Below are 22,857 nucleotides of genomic sequence, written 5' to 3' on the forward strand. Positions count from 1 at the left end.
ATGTTTATCACATTGCGTCAAACGTATGGCCAAACTATGACCGAAATAAAATTAAAATCCTGCAAAAAATTTGATTTTCTTAAGATGTTAAAAAGAACATAATCTACTCTAATTCCACTGCGACGATTTGAGCTCGAACTTTAAATTAAACAGCTCAGTGAGCTTGTTCAAACGCGAGATCGTCTGTTACAAACCGAGTTCAAAATTTGCAAGTGGCCTATATTGCTAGTAAAGATTGATGATGTTCGTGCGTATTTTGAATATTGCGCAAATGTCACGAATAGCTTAGCAATACGACGACAAAAACCGGTAATTCATATTCTCTATATATACGCATGATGATTTGAGGTGGATAGCAAACGCGTCCGTTTTCATTCAAATGCAGTAGACTGCTTCATTTCTTCTCGAAACGCGAATCTGTGACGTGACAACGGGTTGCTGTGCGGCGTCATCGTTTGTTGTTGTTTTGCTCGTGTTTTTGGATTATATATACTCCCGGAACGTCGTTTCCGTTAAAATATCTTGGTGACTATATTAATTGCGGGAAATTTTTCATCCAAGGTATGACAATGAGCATTCATAATCTGCTATTGACAGAACCCAAAGCGAGACGATATACATATATATATCATATAAAAACGTGCTTTTATCAAGATTTAACACGCATTCAACGCGTTCACATGCTTTGATCCAACGGAGAAAAGCTTTTAATGTTACCAGAGCTCATGCGAAGTCCCGAGATCACGAGTATATATGCGAACTAGTGTCGGTACTTAGCCCAGGCGTACACCGCAATACTACCCGGAATGGGTTCTCGCAGCGAGTGAGTCACGCCATGAAATTTTAATAGCACCACCTTCTTTCCATCGACTAAGAGCATCAGATACATCCAAATCCACACGCATGTAAGATCTCACTTGGTATTCCGGAAACCAGCTTCAGCGGCCGCAACACTCTGGCCGCGCGAAGCGTCTGAAAGCTGGATCCGGTGTCCGATAATAGTTTGAAGTAGGTTATGCATCTGTAAAAACGAGCGAATTCAAATGAGAAAGGAATGATTGTTAAAATTGGTGAATGAAATATACTGATGCTGTTGTATCGATAATGCATGTTATATCATCTCATGTTTTTTCATAATACTCAAGAAGTTTTGACAAGTTTTTAGACTTCTTTCACCTCTACTTAAAAGAATGACTTATTTTTCACACTTTGGATTTTGAAATGGTGAAAGTAGTTTCGGGACATGTTTGCATGGCTTTTATGTAGGGCTCTGGTTTAAATCAAGCTGATTTAAAATAAGTGCGATTTATTTCAGGTTTCTACCCTTTATTTTTGATTTTAATTCTACGGCGCTGATTTTATTGATTTTTGAGGCTGTTTTATTTTCTGGAGAGGTGTGTGAATGGGGTTTATTATGGTATGGACAACCATGTGCTTAATGTACATAAACCGGACATAGTTTTCGCATCCAGAGACCACTCCAGATATCATCAATGATAACCATAATACGTATGCTAGTGTTATGGATGATTCCGATTGGACTCAACATTTGGAATGACCTGAGGAATTTGATTCTGAGTCGAGTATTTTGCTTCTAATCAAGTACTCGAGCATCACACATTATTTCAATCACAGCTGTATAAATGACATGAAAATATCAAATATGTAGGGGAGATGTGGTACCGATGGATCACTGGGACCGAAAATACTTTGAAAATTCTCAATGATAATTCCATGATTACACTCCGTGAACTTGTCGACAATTGCATGCTGGCAAAATCTTTCCTCACATACCAAAAAATTCGACGTGCGCGAGCTATGGGGTCTCTCACAGTTGTTTTAGGCGGTGTAAACTAAATTCAGATCGACATATACATTTTTCTTTGTAACCTTCAACACGAACAAACCAGCAATCATTTTTATTGTGAAGTGTAGGGCTTGTATCAGGTTATATAATGTCACCTATTATTTTTTTCAGTACCTTCCTTGAGTGGAATTTTTTTTGATTCATGTATAAAATTCGTAGGGTGGGGACCGATGATACAATAGCCAAATCAAGCAAAAAAATCAAGCATACTAATCATGAAACAAATGAAACATGCCTATACGTACAGAAAATCTTTATGTTATAATTACATATGATGTTTTATCGCTATAACGAGGTATTTGGAAGTCACACTGACGATTTTCGGGAAATATGTATGTACCCTCAAATTTACAAGTTCGAGCCTAAATCGAAACGTGATTTTATGACAACATTTTAATTAGTATTTATTCTAGTTTTTGACGGTTGCGACCAAACATTCTTCTTTTGCTTGCTGTGGCTTAGATTATAATACTGAGCAAGAAAAGTTGTCACATTTGAGTTTTTTAGGGTATATGTGTCGTAGGTCCCCGGGTCATGTGCCATTGGACCCACCGGGTGGGTACCCATGATACGTTCGAGCAACAAATTTTGAACGTCCATAAATATTTTTTGAAAAGACGGATATTCATGTATATGTTCGCAATAGGTAGAGCTTGGATCAAAGTGCTGAGCCAGAAAAAGATCTGCTGTTTTCGGCTGAACATTTTGGGGCCAGCTATCTTTTTCCAATTTTTGATCCATCGGTACCACATCTCCCCTACACTTTATGCGACCACAAAAATAGAATGCCGCTTCTACACCCATACTTGGACTACCACTTGACTCTGTGGTGACTTGAAGAAGACTCGAGTTGTGAAAGTGAGATTGACTTGTGACTCGGAACCTTGTGACCATGGTTACAACCCTGCCTCAGCCCTATTCAACATGTCTCCGAACAGATTAATGGCGATTCTAGCGACATATTATTGCCAGTGAAGTTGAAGTGTTTCAACAATAGGATGGTGATTCCGAGCCGCGCATCATTGAGTTGATGCGATATGCTGCATTATCTTAAATGGCATGGTCGTCATTCATCCCATGTTCTTTTATTGTTTTTATTATAATAAAAATCATACAAAAATCATGATTTGAACTATTGCTATTCGATTAAAAGCGATTAGGCAGAATGATTTTACTAGAACCGTACTTTTTTGAGTGATATTGTCACAATAGCTCCGCGAAGTTGCCCTTGTGTTTATGTAGCATACGTTTACGAAGATTGCACCTATTTGTAATGTCATGAGTTACTTTGCGCCAGTCACGAAAACGCACCATGCAATTTTGAAAAAAGTCACCAACAAAGAACTGCCGAAAGTATGCGACCCCTCAACCAAATCTATGCTTCATATTTAAAAAATCATATTCAAAAATTACCCTTGCTTGGCTTGGAGTCTGGAGTTTATAATTAAGATGAGAGGACAGTTGTGGACAGACTGCTATTTCTACGTCACTGTTGTTTCAAAGCAATGTGTCATAACATTCCAGTAGAACGAACAACAGCTATAGTTAAGCCGAAACCCAGCAGCAGCTGTCCAGTTCTTCACGATTTTACTTCATTTTTGCGAACTTTTTATTGAACTTGATTTAAAGTAGCTACAAATGCTGCAAAACCGCAATATCATAATAAGTAATTTGTTTTAGGTGTATTCAAACTTTAAATTATGTCAGAACAGCTTTGAGAGAAGGTACGTACACTTCAGCACGAGAATCGCGTTTTTGCGAAGTGATTGGGAAGAGAAGTAGCCTTTTTTTCAAATTGAGGTAGACAGCAAAGCCCATTGCCTTCTTTGTCCTGTGGTGTATTGTAAAATCTTTTCACAAAGGCAATGCCAAGCTGGACATTAAATTCATTTGTGTATCTTTGCTTGTTAGTGTTGCTATTCGTTGGTACGTGCTTTCGTGCTTCATAATTTTTGTTATACTTAATGAGTGGATTCGTGCGGCTCCTAACGTACTCTGAACTTTAAATGCCGCTCCGACACCAAAAAGGTTTGGAACCACTGCTAAAAACTGTCGATCGTAACTGAGTCTAACCGTTATTATCTTTATATTGAACAATGACAAGAGTTAAACATTAAATAAGCACTTATCCTATTAGGCTATTTGGAATGACACATAAAATGCAATGATCGTATTATCTCAAGCTTCATCCATGGAAAATCGCTTTATAGTAAAAGAACCAGGCCAAACACGCCATGCATATAATCCTGGGCATTAAAGTAGCTGTAAATCCATGTTAAAAGTTTACTTGGACGATTAATGAGCGTATAATAATTATTATTATTTAGGATACAATGATTCACAACGCTATCTAAAATGATAGTGTAACACTGGACCTTACCCGGTAACGACCACAGTAAAATCCATAATATTCCACCCGTTACGAAGATACGAGTCTTTGTGCAGGACAAATCCGAGAGCAAGTATCTTCAAGGCGGATTCCATGATAAAGATGCCGAGAAAATAGGACTCGGTGTACTCCTGCAAAGAGGGTCAGCGCTATTTGCGATCAGTCCAACGATATGAAAATAAAGCACCATAGAATCTTCTGCGTTACAGTTACTAATCTATAACTAATCTGCTGCTATGTGACATTCGTTGGATGTATATTTAGGCGATTCACACCCTTTACATTCACATGGAGATGCACAATGCGTCCTCTACTATGGAATTTAGGGATTATCAAATTCGTAAAGCAAGCATATTTTCATGAGGCACGGATTACTATGTAGGGAATATCCCTATCTATAGATATCCCTGCACAAGGTCGATATCCGCACGTTATGCAAGCAGTCGTAATCTAATTTGCCGTTAATAGTCACGGTCACCATACCGCAGCATAAATCAAACACAACATTTTAATCCAAATGATACTTTACAAACTAGAATAAGCACAAATGGAGTACGAAGAACTATGGTACGTAGCCTATATAGGGCGAACTGAACTAGCGATTGGATATATACTGAGAAACTAAAACGTCAATTGATAATGATGATTGCCTCAGATTGAAACACACATATAAAGAAATGGTGCTTAGTCTCCAGCAAGTCCGGTGAAATATTCGATCGACAACCCTGGAATGGGGTTCCTGAAATCTTAAGTAGGTGATGTTTTCGTGCAACACCTTTACACACTCTTTTCGCGAATAATGCATTGATTGGGGCGTTTGTTTGTTTGAAGTATTCACGGTGTTTGTCGACGACTATGGTTATTTACACCAGGCCAATTTCTTCATTTTGATTCCATGCCTATACCGACTTGTAGGTCGGCCCACTTCTAGGCTTTATAAGACACCGCTTACACGGATGATAAGGCGAGGAAGAGCCTAGAAAAACCTCCAACATTTAGGTGGAAATTCTGAAGTCAGACTCGAACCCACCACCCATTGATGTTGCAGCTGTGGATTATACCACTCTGTTATTTCTCCACGGTTGTTGTTGTTGTTGTTGATTAGTATTCATTCTGTCTCGACAACACCGGTCATTTTACACCATGACAATAATCCGACCGGCAGATGATGGTTTATATTCAATATTCATACATCCATCTCAACGTAGAATTTACTGTCCTAATGTACGATAATTGTTACTGGATCAATTTAACAGATACGGATGACCAGTTCCAATACTTGCGGCAGGAAGTGGGAAAAGTGAATTAACAGGAATGTCCTTGCCTATCACCAGTTTGAGTGCAAGATATGCCTGTTTCCTATACCCATATTATAAATACTTGCCAGTTTTTGTGTCCGAGGCGTCTTGTCTTTTCCGGGTAAGTGTTCCTCTAACGCCAAAACAATGCAATTTGCTACGATAGTGAGAAGTATGAAATACTCGAACGGCGTACACGATACCAAAAATATTAAGGAAAGTTACATAATCATTACGACAACGTTCGAGAAATAAGGAAAATAAACAGCGACATAGTACTTTGCTATAGAAATTAGAGTCCAAGTTTGCCATTGGCAGGTCTCTACAGTGTAACCAATAGACCAGGGGCAGGCAACATACGGCCCGCGACGGGACTTGTCCGGCCCGCGGGCAGTTCGCCGTCTTGTGGCCCGCGGCCCCAGTCTGTCGAGAATCCCCACTGCTTGCTTAAACGTCATAATTTATTGACTGTATGTTATTATATACGTTAGTGCGCAGCGTGTGAGAGTGGAGTTTACGCAGGGTTACCATACGTCCTTTTTTAGGGGGATTTGTTCTCTTTTTTTTTACTTTTTTGAATGTGTCCTCGGAGGACGCCCAATGTTCTCTATTTCGAGATTTTGTCCTCTTTTTTAAAAATTTTGGTTAAATATAGGGCAAAATTCGACTGAGACACAGTAAATCAGCACTGAAGTGACGCTCCGGCGGCTATTTCGGGAGCTAAGCCGGAAAGCTGACTTTATTTTAGTCAACCGACCACGAAGTGGGGAAAAGTTACCATTTTTTCAGGATTTGCCTCCGGTATTGCAAATCTGAACATTTTGAAAAGTGTCCTCTTTTCATATGTCCAAAATATGATAACCCTAAGCTTACGTCTAGGTTCGTTTAAAGCGAGAAGACTTGCGTTATCGGCATTTACGATGTACACAACCCTAATGAATTGATATCTTGGTAAATTTGGATTAGCGGGCTTATCGAACGCCTTGAAATCTTAATTAAGGATTGCACCGTGTGTTAATTGACCAGAGAGAAGCAGACATGGCGGCGCCTCTGACAATGATGTTCTCAAATCCACATTGCCTTCGTCATTGTCGGCGAGAAATGGCTTTGAATTGATATTACCGTCGTTAAACGACAGTAAATACGACTTTTTCCTTGTATATGTGGATAAATGCGCGAATAATGTATCGATTCAGCAATCCGGCCCCCCATGTACTTAATTTTCATATGCCCGGCCCGCCGACCGGAGAAGTTGCCCGCCCCTGCAATGGACGAATAGAGTGTCACTGGAAGCATTGATGCGTGGGTGACGTAACGGTAACGATAATATCGCTCGGTGTACGTTTTGTACCAATGATGAGCAACTGAGCATTATTCGGATTCGGATAGGATTCGGACTAGATTTAGCCCTATTTTGTGGCAGTCGGATTGGACACGGATTGTATCTGAGATTTCGTATAGGTAGCTTTAAAGTTTTGTTTCGGATATTTTCGGAAAGTTGTAACCAGAAGGTTTGATTACAAACCAGAAGACAAAAATCATCGGATCGATAACCGAACACGGACAGTAGAAACATTGTGATAGGGCTGCTGGTCGACTTCTATAGGTTGTTCTGTCAAGGGGCCAAGCAAATATTCGTCAGTTATTGACCCTTGCTCTATCTACACATATATACATCGGTTAGGCCTAATTGTATCTCAGTTCAGATGTTCAATTGGGATTCTTCGACCAAGTTATTCAATACGAGATTCTTCGGATTTGGGCGGATTGTTCCTCAGATACTAAAACTGTCGAAATGATTTGGATCCCCCAAAATCAAAGTCGACTCATCGTTGCTAAGTACCAAACAGGCCATCCATGACCAGTTCACCATTGTATTGTATTCACAACTCGCACGGCAGATCGTACACTTTGACAGTAAATGAACGGTATTTGTTCGATTGTGCGTGTATGATCAGGCGTAATTATACGTCACGTTCATTATTTCGTGTCGAAGCGCACTGCTTATCATTACAGACGCGGAGGAGCGATAATCAAATGCAGCACAATATCGTGACATGACTACATTCGATCACTTCAATACGACACTTGATTGCGAATATTTTGAAAAGGATATGGCCACTCGATAATTCTCCTGGAGTATTTTCGTATGGGATTGTCTTCACTGAATATGAACAACGACCGATTCGCCGATATGCAATTTTGTTGCTTCGGTACGGGGTTGTAATAGGACATCGTTCTGGCTTGTTGCGCCAGGGTCATTTTATACTGTCCTCTCGGGCCGCCAGGGCCGGACCTCTTTTTACCACCGAAATCTTCGTTCATTCGTCTCATTCTAAAGATGAGATTAACAATATCAATGTGGGTTTAAAAATCAATATGCACGTTACTATTCTACGAGACTACGACCAACATGACACAACTCATTACATACCTTGAATGTTTCGACTTCCGAGATTTAAAATAGTCCAGTACTATGTTGAATTAGATCCGTTTATATAAATTCTTTGCTCTCTTTAGTTTGAAATTCTCTCAGTAAGCACATAATCCATCGATATAAATTCCTTTAGAGAACTATAATATCGCTAATATGCTAAGAGCATCTATGCTCAGTCAATATCCACGCAAATACAGTCCGCGCTAATGCATTATTGCATGTTATAATATAATTGCAAAAAAAGACTAAACTTATTTGCGAGCTATATAGCAGGCTACGACGTTTATGCCACTGACCGAAAATTTGCTCGCGTAAAAATAAGATTGTGGGCACACGTTTTAACTTCCACTGACTCATTACGTTATTGTTGTTTTAGTAAAAATGGTTTTCGACATATAGTGTCAAATCGGTATACGATTCCTGAGCTCCGACTTTCGCTCCAGTCCAGGGGTTTTTGTACGACACAACTTACGCGGATTGAGTAGCGATGAGTAGCAACCTAGATAAATCTCCAACACAGCACTTAAGAATGAAATCTGGAGTCGACCGTATACTTGACCCATTGGTGTTGCACCCGCGGAACCCACCCATACGCTTCCCGACACCCATAAAACTCATTATGGAAGTACGAACTAAATAATTACTAGTCGATAATGCGATATCAAAACCACTGTTTGTATATAAGTATTCTCAAATTAGGAAAAGGATCTAACGTTTAAATATATATCCTTACAGCTGACGAAACTGTACACCTAAAAGAAATTGCATTGTGAGTCAGTTAGCTATCATAATACCAGGCACTAATGATCCCCATAAAATACGTAAGCTTATCCTGAATCTTGAAAATACTATTGTTTCATAGGTATCCCTCCGTAATACCGCGATACGAACAGTACCAAAATCATATAATATTCTCGGTTCTGTCCCAACAAGCACAAACAAACGATACCCACAATAGCGCGCCGTCGCGCTGCTAAATAAGAGTACAAATGAAAAAGCATAAAATGTATACTAGAAATCAATTGATCAATGGTCTCTCGGTAGTCACCTGCTGAGTGAATATATATCGTTCAAGAATAACATCTAACAATGCCTATATAGCCTACTCACGTTCTACAGCACGTGTTGCCGTGTCGTGTGTAGTTTGTCAGGTAATCCTTCGCGCTACATTTAGGCGACATGCAACTGTGATGAGCTGCTAACTAGACTTGTGAGCACAGGGTTATTCAAGATATCGCACTCGGTGAATTGAAAAGCTAAATTTCGTTAGTCTGATTCATGATTTAGATCAGGGGTGTGAAAGTAAATTTGGGTCGCGGGTCGGCTTCAAAAGTTTTGATCGCGTGCGGACCGGGCACGTCGCATCATGCCGAAATGTTACCTGCAAATCCGTGCCCTCGTTTTTTCACTGGAATGCTATATTCGCGGACTATGGAATCGGTAAATAAACCATTATTGGCAGATTAAATACATAAATCCCGTGACATCTAGAAGTTCTCTGAGTTCTTGATATCCATGTGATATGATATGCCACTGAAACTGTGGCCCAAACTGGCGAGCGACTATACGATTGGCATATTTCCATGTTCCTTCGTTTTATTGGTGATGTGTGCATCGTGTACACCAGATTTATTAAATAACAATTCTTATAAATTCCTTGCATATGGCGGTTAAGGATAGGGTTTTTCACCTCTCTGAATAACTAGCTTTTATTTTACCTTAATTCCCGAAAACTGTGAACTGTCTTGGAATTCGATGTCAACGTCAGAGACTTGTGACCGATTGTGACGAGAGTGAAAACGCAACGTTGCCATCGGACGGTTAAATGTTGCATATGACCAATGTTCATTGAACATGTTCGACACTAGTTTTCTGAGTATTTCATTCGAAAATCACAACATTGCAGGATGAAACAAGAATTCTGTCGGTAACTCAGTATTGCTTCAAGGGCAGGATGCGGCCGTATGTTTGACACTCCCAATTTATAATTTTAGATCAAATCCAAGCGATAGGAAGACCGGGCATCGGTCGCATTACATGATTTTATCGAATCCAATCAGCCTAAAAAGTAGAAATGCGTTCGCCGCACGCACATGAATTGTCACGGTACTGTACGATTGGATCAGGGCGAAGAGTGCGATACCAAGCTAGGTTACTTTAATCGTAACGTACAAAGTTTTTTGGTACTTCTTACTGCGGATTAGGAAATGTCAAACAATACCGTATTATGTTGCGCTTAGGGTTGCATCTCTAACAAAAATCAGTTCAAACAATCATGTTTTTATTATTTCTTTAGCCATGGCGCCACGAATCTTTAATTGTGACGGCACAGAGAACGACATTGACAATGGAAAATATAGGGTAAATATCACTCTTTTGACGAAAAAGGCTTCCGACGCCTGTCTTAAACAGGCCAAAAATTATCGTTGACCAGGTCCACATCGTTATGCGGCATTTTTACGGTCGGCGTTTATCATCATCAGAACATCTATCCGTACCAATGATCTATATCTACGTGCTATAACTGTTGTAACCGACGACGATTTCGAGGGTTCCAGCCACTTCGCACCGTATACGTCTACTATCCCGGGTGCCAATCGTCCCCAGGCTCATGCTACATGATTTTTCGAAAGTATTTATACAATTATGACCTAATTACACAACTTTTAAATGCATGCACAATTGTTTCATACTATTGCATTGCGAATTGCTATGGTGCTCTACTACCGTCGAATATTTACATCACAATCGATAGTTAGTTTTGATGACTTCACATTAACCGTGACAGACAATGTCGCAGACAACAAGAAAACATAATGTGCTTTGCTGACTACGCCACAGTTAAAACGATTTATGATTCCCGCAGGGAAACTTCGTCGGTCCGCGAAGAAGTGCGAATTTGGAATTATGGCTTACAAAATGAGTTATGAATTTAGGCTATGGTCTGGTACGTTCGAGCTAAGATATATGTACGTTGTACATGTTCAATGTTCATCAACCAGCCGTCGCCAAACAGTGCATGTTAATGTATACTGGACGCTCGGATGGATGATAATTGATATCCTATATTATAAGTCCTTATTTCGACCATCCTCCCCACTCCTGTTAACCTTCATTCGTATTGATAATACAGTCGAGATAAAGGAGTTGAAGCTAGAATCGTCATTCCTGCTATACCTATCGTAAAACCCTGATCTAACGACTGGAAATTAACATCAAATGCCATTATCGGGTTATGCACAATGCACATACGCTCTTTGTCATCCGTACTGCAATTACCGTACCCGTTAGTATTACAGGTTTGCATGTGAGCGGATGACACACGACAGGGATACGCAAATACAGTTTCGTCAGACCATTGGAAATTTCTTGATTCAGTTTTTGAAACGCCTATAAAAGGAAAGTGCAATAAAAGTAAAACGAAAATCTTACACTATGCGGCAGACCTGCGATTCAATGCATTTTTACAGGCTTCCATTGGGGGTCGGTATAATATCTTACATAAACGTGAGCAACAAAAGATGATTTTTATATCGGTCCCGAAAGTTCTCACAGTGTCAATTGGTAATCCGCCAAGGCATCGTTGACCGTGTACTGTATAATTATTCGAATTGTCATCATTGACTGGTGCTATAATTCAATGAGTTATAGTCACAATTGGTACTATACATACCACCCTCGTACAGTTTAGAGATGCGCCTACTAGAACAGCTATACAGGTATATTTGTGAAATTATTCCAGTATTCTGTAGACTGATATCAAGCTTTATATGGATTACTTTTAGTGCACGCTGCACTACATATTAAAATCTAATTTTCGGACTTCCATCAATTATAACAATCATAGCCGATGTATCATAAACTCCATGCATGCACTGTAATTCAAACTAAACCCCGTCAATTATCCACGTGTTAGTAGCATGCATGCGGGGTATGAGTCCTACATCGAAATGAAGGTGAATTCTCGATAACCTTTGTGTTATAGCATAGGCGTTGTCATTACATTAATGATGCGCTACAAATGTATCAGGGATGTCTAGATACCCATGGTGTGTATACGTACAAAGTTCACAATGCAACGTTTCAATACACGCACGAGGATTAATGATTAGGGCGACTTTTATTGACATGTAAAAATTTTGTAAAAATTGGAGCGTTGGGTCAAAAAATGTCAAATTTGTTTACAAAGTCAGATTTTTTTTCAACCTGCATTTCGCTTGTATCGTAGATTTTGCGCTGTCGGTGAACTAATCATTTGCCATTTTACAGCTTGTAGCCTACACTTTATAGGCCTACCGTTGTAGACGGCCCATTGCCTGCTCATTGTGAATCACAAACACTTAAATGAAACAAATAGGACGACATAGTGTTTGCTCAACGTACCGCAATAACTTAACTAAAATAAGACTGCGTGGGCATTGCATGGTTCTTTTATCAAGAAGCGCATGATGAAAAATTATGATGTAGAAACCATTGTCAGAATGAACTAACACGGTGTGTCACCAGCAGTGTACGCACAACTTCAGTGTTGCCAGCAAACAACTGCTGCTGTTGAACGTTCTTTCTCCATTCTTGACAAGCTACTTAGTAAGGAGGGACACTTTCTATCCGAGATGTAGGAAAGTATCTTTCGTTGTGCCACAACAAATTTTAATGCATGCCTCCTCTTTACATCGCCTAGGCCAAGGTCGGTGTCTGATTCCATAGACTACTCCAAGTCGCTTCGACACCTTCCTATCTTTTCATTGTATCGCATTTTGTGGTGTATTGAACAGATAAAATTGCTAATAAACCAATGATGATGAAAAATTATTTCTACAATAACACGTGATGTAACTATTGGAATTTTTCATAGGGCCAAATTGCGTTAAAATGAAGTTTTTTCATGTAAAAATATGTCAGTTTTTGAATCAAAAAAGTTTTTTCAGGCCAAACTACTTCATCGTAAGGACAAATAGTTCCAGCCAGAAATGTAGATAAGTATAGTACAATTCTAACATTGCGTGGGAAAATACCTAATTTGCATACGTTAGGTCAAATTTGGTCCAAATTAAGTTTTTCAAGGTTAAAAAATGTCAAAATTCTGATTTTTTAGGTCAAAATCTTTGTTAGGTAAAAAAAATCGCCCCAATAATGATTTTTGCACGAGATATATAGTAATCCATAATATCGACATGACCATCATTAAATTTTAGATTATTTCAACAGAACACGTCGATGTGAATTTGATTCACCCGGACAGTGTCTCATCAAATGTTGTCAAAGAATTCAAGTAATATACGCAAACGCGATTGTGACTTGCTCCCACCTATACTTTATCGTACGTTTCGCTTACAAAGGTCATGGAATAGCTCTTTCGGGCCATGTAAGTGTCCAATTTCCATCTGCTACTAAAATATTAATAAGAAACAATATAATGAGCCTAACGCAACAAGAGCACCGTGTTACTTAGATACATATAATTCTACAACGAGGAAAATCCTCAATACTGCTGATCCATCCTCACAATTTCCTACATACCGCTTCATCGCACTTTCATACTCTGTACCCATTACAGCAACCTTCATTTACGCAGGTTCAATTAAACATGAAGGACATTGATTGCAATCAATCGGAATAAGTCACTGATATAGACAACGTCCACTTCACCAAAATTTGGATGCTAACTATTCTCTTTTAGCTGTGCCGAATTGAATTGTCCTGAGTGTACCGAACCTAATCTTATACATTGCATTTATATCTGCCATTCTAGCGAGCTCGTCTTCTGCCTATCGGCGGACCTCCCTTATATTTCAGGTGTAAAATATTGCAATGCAATACGTGTTCGTGAAATCTATCACGCGGCCAGAAATGACGGCGAAAAGAACGCCAGTAATCGATCCAGGCATAGCCCGCGCGAGCCTGTTCCCCGCATTCGATAGTGAAAACCTTAGTCAACATTTAAGCAGTCAAATACCATGAATTTTTCATGATCAGAATTACGCGCTGACGCCAGAGTCCTTGATGAGAATCCTACCGAGACGAAAGAGAGAATCATTTGGACATTGAGCGTAACACGACATGACTAATGCAAAATAATTTCTGCTCGGGCGACCTGGACGTTTAAAAGACGCGTGGATTATTGTTCTTGGCAAGCCATAAGATAGGCAACTTGACCGTAATTGTGATTCTCTTAGCGTTTGCTATAGCCAAATCATATTCTGTTGAATTGAGCAGCGATCAAAACGGTAGTGACATCTCAAGCGGTCAAGCATAACAGCTAAAATGTAATTTTCCGAGTCGTACAATGTGCTATCGATCGTTAATCGTTTTTGGTCGAGTACTACGGACAGAAAATCGGTACACTTCGCGAATAAGGGGCCAAAATCTCGCAATATATCAAACAATAAAAGCATACGCCTATACTGAGCAGCTCGTAGCGTATTTTTTCATGTCCCATAATCTTAAACCTGCATCGCGCTTTTTGCTGCCAAGTGAATATTCGCTTTCGGGATACTCGTGTGGCAAGATCCGATTTTCATAAAAATAGTACTTTGCTGGGGGACAGGCGAGCTGATGAAAATGTCAAAGTGGCATCACAATCAATATGATGTGGCGCAACGACTGGCATATGCAACATTACAGCGCGGAAAAGGTGGTTAGAATTGTCAAAGGGTGAGTTCTAATACAAGTTGGAATAGAATAGGGATGGTGTGAACGTTAGGTTCACGTTCACAAACGAACCTTGGTATAGGTTCTGTACTGTGAACCTTTTTCACATATCACAACTTTCACTTCATTATAACATCTTTGATAGAAATTTATTGCATATCAACTGCAATAACTGCGGGCCACTCTATGCATGGCGCTGGCACAATAAAAAAAATCAACCATAAACGAGCGAGCTCCTTAACAATCTCAAAAATTTTACTTGCTTTGTTACAAAAGTTTGCTCGAAATATCCAGCTTTCCATATGTGAATATTATGTGCTTCTTTGCTATGAGACCCGCAATCACACAACATCAAGATGTAGTAGCTATAGTAGGTAGTAGTAGGTAGTCAGTCCGCGAATGATGCTTATTCAGCCAATCAATGAAATTGATATCGTTGACTGATATAGAAAATCTAGCAGGCGTACGGGGTCCATCTTGATTTCAAACGTTTATTGTATCTTATATTGTAGGCTTATATTCTCCTGCAAGCCGTCGTCGGAATTATCGGTGAAGCGACGGAAGATATTGAATTTATTGGATTATTATATCAGTTGATACATTTAGTGACGTTTAAAACGCCAATATGTACTTCAGCATTGTGGCATTATGTGGCACGAGTCGTCGCTATAGGTATCGTGTACATTATTATAGGGCATATAGGCTATCACTGCACTGAAATGTACGGTTGAAATTAGCAATATGACGTCACGTGACATCATGAGGTTCACACCATCCCTAGAATAGAACCCTCGAAATGTATCCATCGAACGCTGTATTGATAACTTGATAACTTTGCCCAATCTGGCATTGTGACACTACCCTTCCGCCTACGTAACGACAGACGCACCTGAAACGGACCAAGCTGTGGAATTTACGTTTGTTATGTCCCTTCGGAGATCGTATCAATGTCTCATAACAATATCACATAGAATCGTATCCTATGGGAATAAAATAAATCGAATAATTTTACTTCACCTACATCGAGATTGAGCAAGCGATATGCAAGCGGGAAAATGAAATGAAGAGTGTTGTTGCGGTCTAATCATTAGATCGAAACCAACATACTGTGTCTGAAGGTTTAGACCAGAGGTGGGCAATTATTTTCCTCCGCGGGCCAAATGAGAACTACAAATACGTTGGCGGGCGGAGTGAATTTTTTTAGCTGTATTCTCCAGCGTATATTAATTTTATTTCTAAATTACATTGTTAATAAATGCCGCTCTGTGAATTATGTGTTGATGCTAGGTAATTAGAAAATGACAATTAATTTAAAAAATATCTATCTGCCGTCAGGATTCTAAACAATGTTACACATGATGCATTCTAACTCTCTTTAAACCCCTATCGCTCTATCCACGTTCTTGTATTAGGACTCTAATACAGTGGTTCTCAAACTTTTTTAGGCACCCCTCCCTTTATGACGGTGAAAATTTGCGCGCCGCCTTTATCATGATATCACAAAATATTAAAAAGTGCAACCAGAATGCTAGCAATCCCAACGGGTAGTTTGGTGGCATGAAAGGTTATGGCTATGGATGAAAGAATTCTGAAATATCAAAGTCGGACAATACAGTGAGCAATAAGTATAAGCTCCGCGCGAATTTTTTTTTTTATGAAACTTCGGCTTCGCACCCCTTTCTCCCCTTCTGATGCTTTCACGCCCCCTAATTCGAGAACCACTGCACCGAAATGCTTATGCAATATAGTACAAAGCTTATTTTCTTGGTCGCTGCCTTCCGAGCAGTGTGACCTGTGGAGCTTAAAGAGCCTTGATGTTGATCGAACTTCACAGTTTTTTTCAACTTCAACCTCCCTTGACCGAGTGTTTCCTGTTTTTGTCATAAGACAGACTTTAAATAAAATCTTTAATTTTGGTGACATAATCATCAAAAACTAAAATGACATGTTTACGACTGACTCCGGTATACAAATATTTAGTGATCTGGAGTCTTAACCTTCTTTGAATTTCATTTCTCGGTTTTCTTTTTTTTACCATGCCCGGTAATCCTTTATGGTTGATCGATGTGGTCAGTTAAATAGTAATCGCCAGCACTGATTGACTTGTTTCACGATTTAGGGATTTCGAAGCGTATAACGTAACAATTTGAAACACATACCGTAAAACGTGTAATGTGACAATGGCAACAAAGAAGGTTTGAACTAAACTATATATGGAAAGAGTGATTTCTTGTCATTTAATTCCTATTCATACTTTGCCACATTGCCTTTATTTTGAATATGGATTACTTACGCATGAGAGTTACGTCGGCAGCGTAATCATGGCATATTAATGTACACTATGTACAGACTTCAAAGTAAATGAATTTCCTATTCAGTTGATACAGCCTATGGTTTAAGTCATTCAAACAGCAAGTTTTATGTTTTGAATTCCATTCGCGAGCCGCACAAAATAGCTTCGCGGGCCGCATTTGGCCCGCGGGACGCACTTTGCCCAGGTCTGGTTTAGACTTTAGAGTTAGGCTCTACAGAGCGTTTGATTCTGCACAGGCATATATATGTTGGTCTCTCATCGGAAGAATGTCCGTTGTTCATGTTCATCAGGCATATATACTTCAGGGTGTGTGTGAATCGGCGGGCCCGAATTTATTCCCGTTCCCTATAGCCTTGGGTTGTAATATGTATGGTTACACCGCATAAACACAAATTGCTTCGAAGTGTCCGCCAGAAAATCCTGCCTTTCGCTGATGGCTCCTAGTTTTGAGGGGATAAAAGAGTGGATTTCGTCACCTTTCGAACGAAAGCAACGAGAAGACGGCACGAAGTCGTTACGGTGGCGGGGTCAGAAAAGTCATCAAATAAAAGGTAACGCTACTGCACGCAACGGTGTCACCTTTTAGATATAGACACGTAACGCCGTCATTACACTGATTTGTTAATCCGATATAGACACGGAGACAATAGCATTACAGGTGTTGTGCAACATCATTATAATAATACCGATTGTGATAATCCGATTACTATCAGCGTACCTATGGGCTGCTGAGTAGCCTACTACTAAACTTGAAACGTGAATATGATGCCTGGGAGAGGTGAGATTAAAGTACCGAATACGTATATTCTGCATCTTAGACTGAGATATTTTATGTTATAGAGATCATATGATCAAATATTTCAAAACCAAATATATTTCTGGATTAGCTCTTCAGATCCAAGTACATCCTAATAACTGCTAGAAACTAAAGTCTAACCAATAGTCATAAAAAAATCTATGCAAATTAAAAGGCTAACCAAGCAACTGTGAAATTATTCTCACATATGGGGTTTACGAATGCTAGCGATTGGCGGTTGTTAATTCCGAAATCCTGTAATGGATTAGATTTTTATAAATTCAATCCAATAAATTCATCTAGTTTCTTGTATAATGCCCAAATTGTAAACATACCAGTCAAAATCCAATATGATGTTTCGTAAACGTTGTATGACGGATAATCCTCAAAAATTTGAGAATAGCCCTATCGCACTGGTATATAGCCTCTACACGGGACCAATAAACGTAAGTGGGCAATGGAGCCGCGGCATCCAAATACTATTTTAGCTATACTGAAAACTGATATATGACTATCGGTGATAGCTCTTTCATATTCGTAAAATCATTGAATCAATCTCCAGTCGATATCTGGGTGGCAGAAACATGCTTGATGCAATACATTGCTCCGTTGCGCCACCCGAGCCTATATTCAGCAACCATATCATAGAATATTGACAAATACAACCTCAAAACTGATTACGAATTTTACCTATTCCTATAAGACTAATTTACATGCAAATCTGTATTCGGCGTTACTAATCTGCAATTCAAGATATGTATTTCGCGGCCACGTGTATAGCCAACCAGCCGCAATAGTAACAATTATTTTAGTTTTATCGCAAAGGCTTAGAACAGACACATGGCCTACATGTCTACAGAGCTGGGTGGTCGGGCCATTTCGGAGTCGGAGCAAAGGTCGGGAGTCGTAACCAAAGTCGCGAAATTCGATATGAAGGAGTCTGAGTCGCAGTTTGTAATCGTAAAAAGTCGCTACCTTAAAACTAGTTGAGCAGTGAGTTGTAGTTGATGTCCCAAATTTTAATTTTGTGGAGTCGGGAGCAGAGTCATATAGTCGCAATTTCAAATGGATAAAGTCGTGAGCCGAAGTCAGAGTTGCGATTTGGAATCTTATACGAGAGTGCAGTGGGACCACATATAAATTTAAGCGACTTTGTGCATATCCCCTCATATATCTGTCATCATATACACACGCCCGGGTTGAGTGATATCGTATATCACGGGCGACCAGCCCGTGGCCACATGCGACAGATCTATTTGGCTTGATATTTTTCTTAGCACTTCGCGCGATTTATGGTGGCTCGCTTTCTTGCTTTCAGTATTTATATACCCCTCGCGAGAATTTAAAAAATACGCCCAATGTACAGAATTGATTCTAACTATATTCGCAATTATCAGAGAATGCATCATCCAACATGCGACTTTGCATCTGCATTCTGCACTCGCAGAAAGATCGCCGGCGATGAAACCTATACACAAAATGACTGGCGCATCTTAGCCGAAATCTTCGATATATATATATATCTAACGGCCGAATGATCCCGTATACTTTCCAAATGAGCCAAGCGGTATACACATTCAGCTACAACCCGCAATAGATGCAAGTGACATTATTATTGACCGATTTCATTCAATGACTTAGAAAAACCATCATCGGTATTGTCACTTGAACGGACTACTAGCTGCCACTCAAATGAAATCGACGTATCTGAACTTGAATTATTTGTCACTCAAACGACCATCATCGCTATTGTCACTCCAATATACGGTCACTCAATTGAAATAGACTTGTGTTAATTGTCATTCAAATTTTAACTTGTCTCTAAAGGGGTTACTATGGATCAGCTATATGCGTAAAGCCATTTCTCAATTTGAACACGAAATTACCTGTATTTCAATTTCTCTTTAACTCCTCGTGGCTTTCTCGTTCGATTTGTGGCGATGTGAGGTAGGTACTGATACACCTGCTGCATAGTCACGTTGGGGTCTACAGTTGAAGCGTATCTCGCAGGACAGTCAACTTCCGGGATAGCAGGAAGGTAGGAGTTGTTCTGGCGAGAGACAAACGGTGCGTAATATTTTGATTTCAATATTTGGGACTCAAGAGATTACAAATTAAGACAGTATAACATTAACGTATATATCGTGGCAAATCCGCTAAGAATCAAACATAGCGAGTGCGAATGATTCGAAATAATGGTACAAAATATTGAATGTTTTAATGTTACTTGACAATCTCGATATGCTCAAAGCAAGTGCCGCATTTTTTGCAGCTCGTATCTCAAAATATACTAAAATTGCCTACGGTCTATTTTAATCAAAACCGGAGAACCATGAGAAAATGGTAAAATGATATTTTTTTCTAATTTGTCATCTCAATGTCCACTGCGCTATAATTTTAATTTAAAGTTACGTGCTGTTTTAATTATTCGAAGGTTTGAAAGTAATAGGGGGCCTGGGAGGGCATTAAGTATTAAAATTTTCAAAGGGGACCACGGAGTAAAAAAGGTACATAACCCTTGTCCTAGCGCAGTGGTTCCCAACCGGGGGGGAATTCCCCCATTGGGCGGAATTTTGAAATTTTTAGGGGGGAATCTGGCTTCAGGGTTGTATCGGAAGATACACCGAGTTCACAAGGTATTTAGATTTTTATGGTAGAACTGTTAAGTATGAAACTGGTTCTTTACAATTGTATGTTACTTTGGCGGATTTTAAGCTAGGTGAATGTTTAAATGCCCTCCGTAGATAGTACACCCTCTGATAAAGTGAGGATCACGAGACGATTTCGTTGGGCCCGAGACAGCCTCTCTACCAAATTGCTACTAAGCAGGAAAAAGTCAAGCCGAATTAAGCAAAACGCCGCTGGTGAAAATGCTAACCTTTTTAAGCCAACATATGAGCGAACGTGAAGAACATACCAAATTCATCGATTCAACTCGAGGCCTTAGCAAGAGGACTTATGGTGATTTATTTTTCGTTAGGGGCTACTAGAATGGTAAAAAAAACAGGTCACATTTAGCGGTACTTTACCAAAGTGAATTGCAGTCCGCATTCGACATCGTTCGGACATATCTGAATATGTTTGGCCATAAATTGTTTAGTCAAGAAATGGTTGTGCGGTAAAAAACACCTTTTTTAGTCACAGGCAACTTATTCATAGGGGGGAATTTTAGCTCAAATATCGGCCAAGGGGTCCACGAGACCAAAAAGGTTGGGAACCACTGTCTAGCGTAACATTCGCAATTGACCGCCATATCTAGCAAAATACAGAATCACTTCTGCTAACGTAAATGGATGGTGCATGGTTACCTGAAATCCCATCGAAGTGGAGTTCGTACCATTCTGTGCCGTTTGTGCGATTCGTGCACTTGAAGAAGAAGATTTTCGCCGACGGCCATCGTCAGACAAGAATGATGTCTTGGCTTTCTGGCCGACTGTGAAAATGAACACAGCAGTTTATATTCGCGGCAGTATTATTTCCGCTTCCGTGTGATGCTATGCATTGCAAGGTCCGAAATTACGGTATACGATAATTTTACCGTACCAGTACGGTATGAAGAATTTCCCTCGTATGAATCACGATATATTTTATCGTAGCGTACACTGCAGTACCCATTCCGTGGATAGCAACAAACGACTATGTTATAGAAAGTAACCTATGTTTCTATACAGCGAGGCTATGGAGCTGTAACGCCACTGTCCAAGTGATGGCCAGTGGTCAAATCGTAGTAAGAACACTTGCAAACGTAAAGTGATATCGGGAAATTTAATATATCACGTCACCCGACTCTAAGTTCTGCTTTGAGTGTTGCAGTAGGCTATAGCCAAATCAGAAATGGACTTGCCGCCGTCACCCACACGTTGATTCGCCATGGTATGACAACTCTCGTCCAGTTCATATCGAAACTAGTGTCATTCAACAAACAAAGCCCAAAGTCGTCTCAAATCAGTTGCACAATGTACTTTGTACAATGAAGATAGGTCCTTAAAATTTTGGTCAGCATCTCAGGAATGGTCGAGGCCTATCTTACGAGGGGATAAGCTGCACGCTGTAGTCTTTACTGTACTTACCTCTGACTACTCCCCACCATCCGTTTCGAGCAGTGTTCATATTGCAACCTTCCCTGTTGATATTTTAGGGGGAACGAGCGAATGCGCCTTCCATACGTCGTAAACAAATTATTGCAAATTTATAAAGTCGAATCAACCCGCATCGACTAGAAACCAGTATGCCTGCGCGGTTTGATAGAAGGTACAAAGAGCGATCTGCCTACGAAATCATTGATTACGAAAACGATTATAAATAAATCAACGTCATGAATAGGTTGAAGGATTTCAAACGGGAATGTGAAGAGACACACCCATCGCTCTGTGAAGTGACAAAGCAATGTATAATAATTATATTGACTATGAAAGAATCAGCGAGGTACATCGCACAATTGAAGCTACGCATGTTCCTTTTTACGAGCAGTGCATGACCATTGACCATGACCATTGGCCAGATAAAGCTAGATTTCAGATGAGGAATGTAGCCACCAATCATCGTTTGTTTTCTTCCCTAATCGAATCATTCAAGTCGAATCCAGGCAGTGTTGGGATGACTCGAGTCATGACTTGACTCGAGTCACTTTTTTTGCATGACTTGACTTGACTCGAGTCACTTTGCTGAAATGAATTGACTTGACTTGACTCGGCGTATCAGAAATCTGGATTGACTCGTGACTCGGAGCAAAATTCACGAGTCAATTTCAAGTCATCAAGTCAGGGATATCTAGAACTAGATATCTAGATATCCCTGCATCAAGTAATCGGTGTCGATAAGAATCACTGTATCCTGGATATGTTCGGATTGTTCGCGAAACGCTTGTGTAACCCGTGAGAGCGACCAATCATTCAATGACCGTGGGTTTCACCGAGCCTCGATTGTTCTCTCACAAATAAATCGACCGCAAACGAAGTGATCGAAGCTTAAGTTGTCGTAACTCTAGTAGTAAAGTGATAGATTAACAAAATGTCTATTTCTGCTCTCTGTTCTTACCTAAACCAAATCTCTTGTTATATTAAAATTGAAGTCGAATATAGTTTATGTAGTCCTCAACCATTGGC

At 39.8% G+C, this 22,857-nt stretch overlaps 1 protein-coding gene across 2 annotated transcripts in view; it reads right to left on the reverse strand.

Annotated features, from left to right (window-relative positions):
• The window catches only part of LOC145458737 (voltage-dependent calcium channel type A subunit alpha-1-like), a 70,092-nt gene extending 48,081 nt beyond the window's left edge, over nt 1-22,011 (reverse strand). Inside the window, exons 1-7 of one of the 2 annotated variants that reach the window (XM_080337196.1) lie at nt 21,823-22,011; nt 21,061-21,185; nt 19,639-19,802; nt 7,671-7,889; nt 5,641-5,746; nt 4,248-4,387; nt 918-1,021 (exon numbers count right to left, since the gene is read on the reverse strand). In XM_080337196.1, coding sequence (XP_080193322.1) covers nt 918-1,021; nt 4,248-4,387; nt 5,641-5,746; nt 7,671-7,889; nt 19,639-19,802; nt 21,061-21,185; nt 21,823-21,862 — 898 coding nt within the window. In that variant the 5' untranslated portion in view covers nt 21,863-22,011. The remainder of the gene's footprint in view (nt 1-917; nt 1,022-4,247; nt 4,388-5,640; nt 5,747-7,670; nt 7,890-19,638; nt 19,803-21,060; nt 21,186-21,822) is intronic. The other variant, XM_080337195.1, reaches the window with a different exon arrangement.
• Nucleotides 22,012-22,857: the final 846 nt, after the last annotated feature.

This window comes from Botryllus schlosseri, chromosome 16, assembly GCF_051294905.1.
Source record: "Botryllus schlosseri isolate E-star chromosome 16, Bs_hap1, whole genome shotgun sequence".
Lineage (NCBI taxonomy): Eukaryota > Metazoa > Chordata > Ascidiacea > Stolidobranchia > Styelidae > Botryllus > Botryllus schlosseri.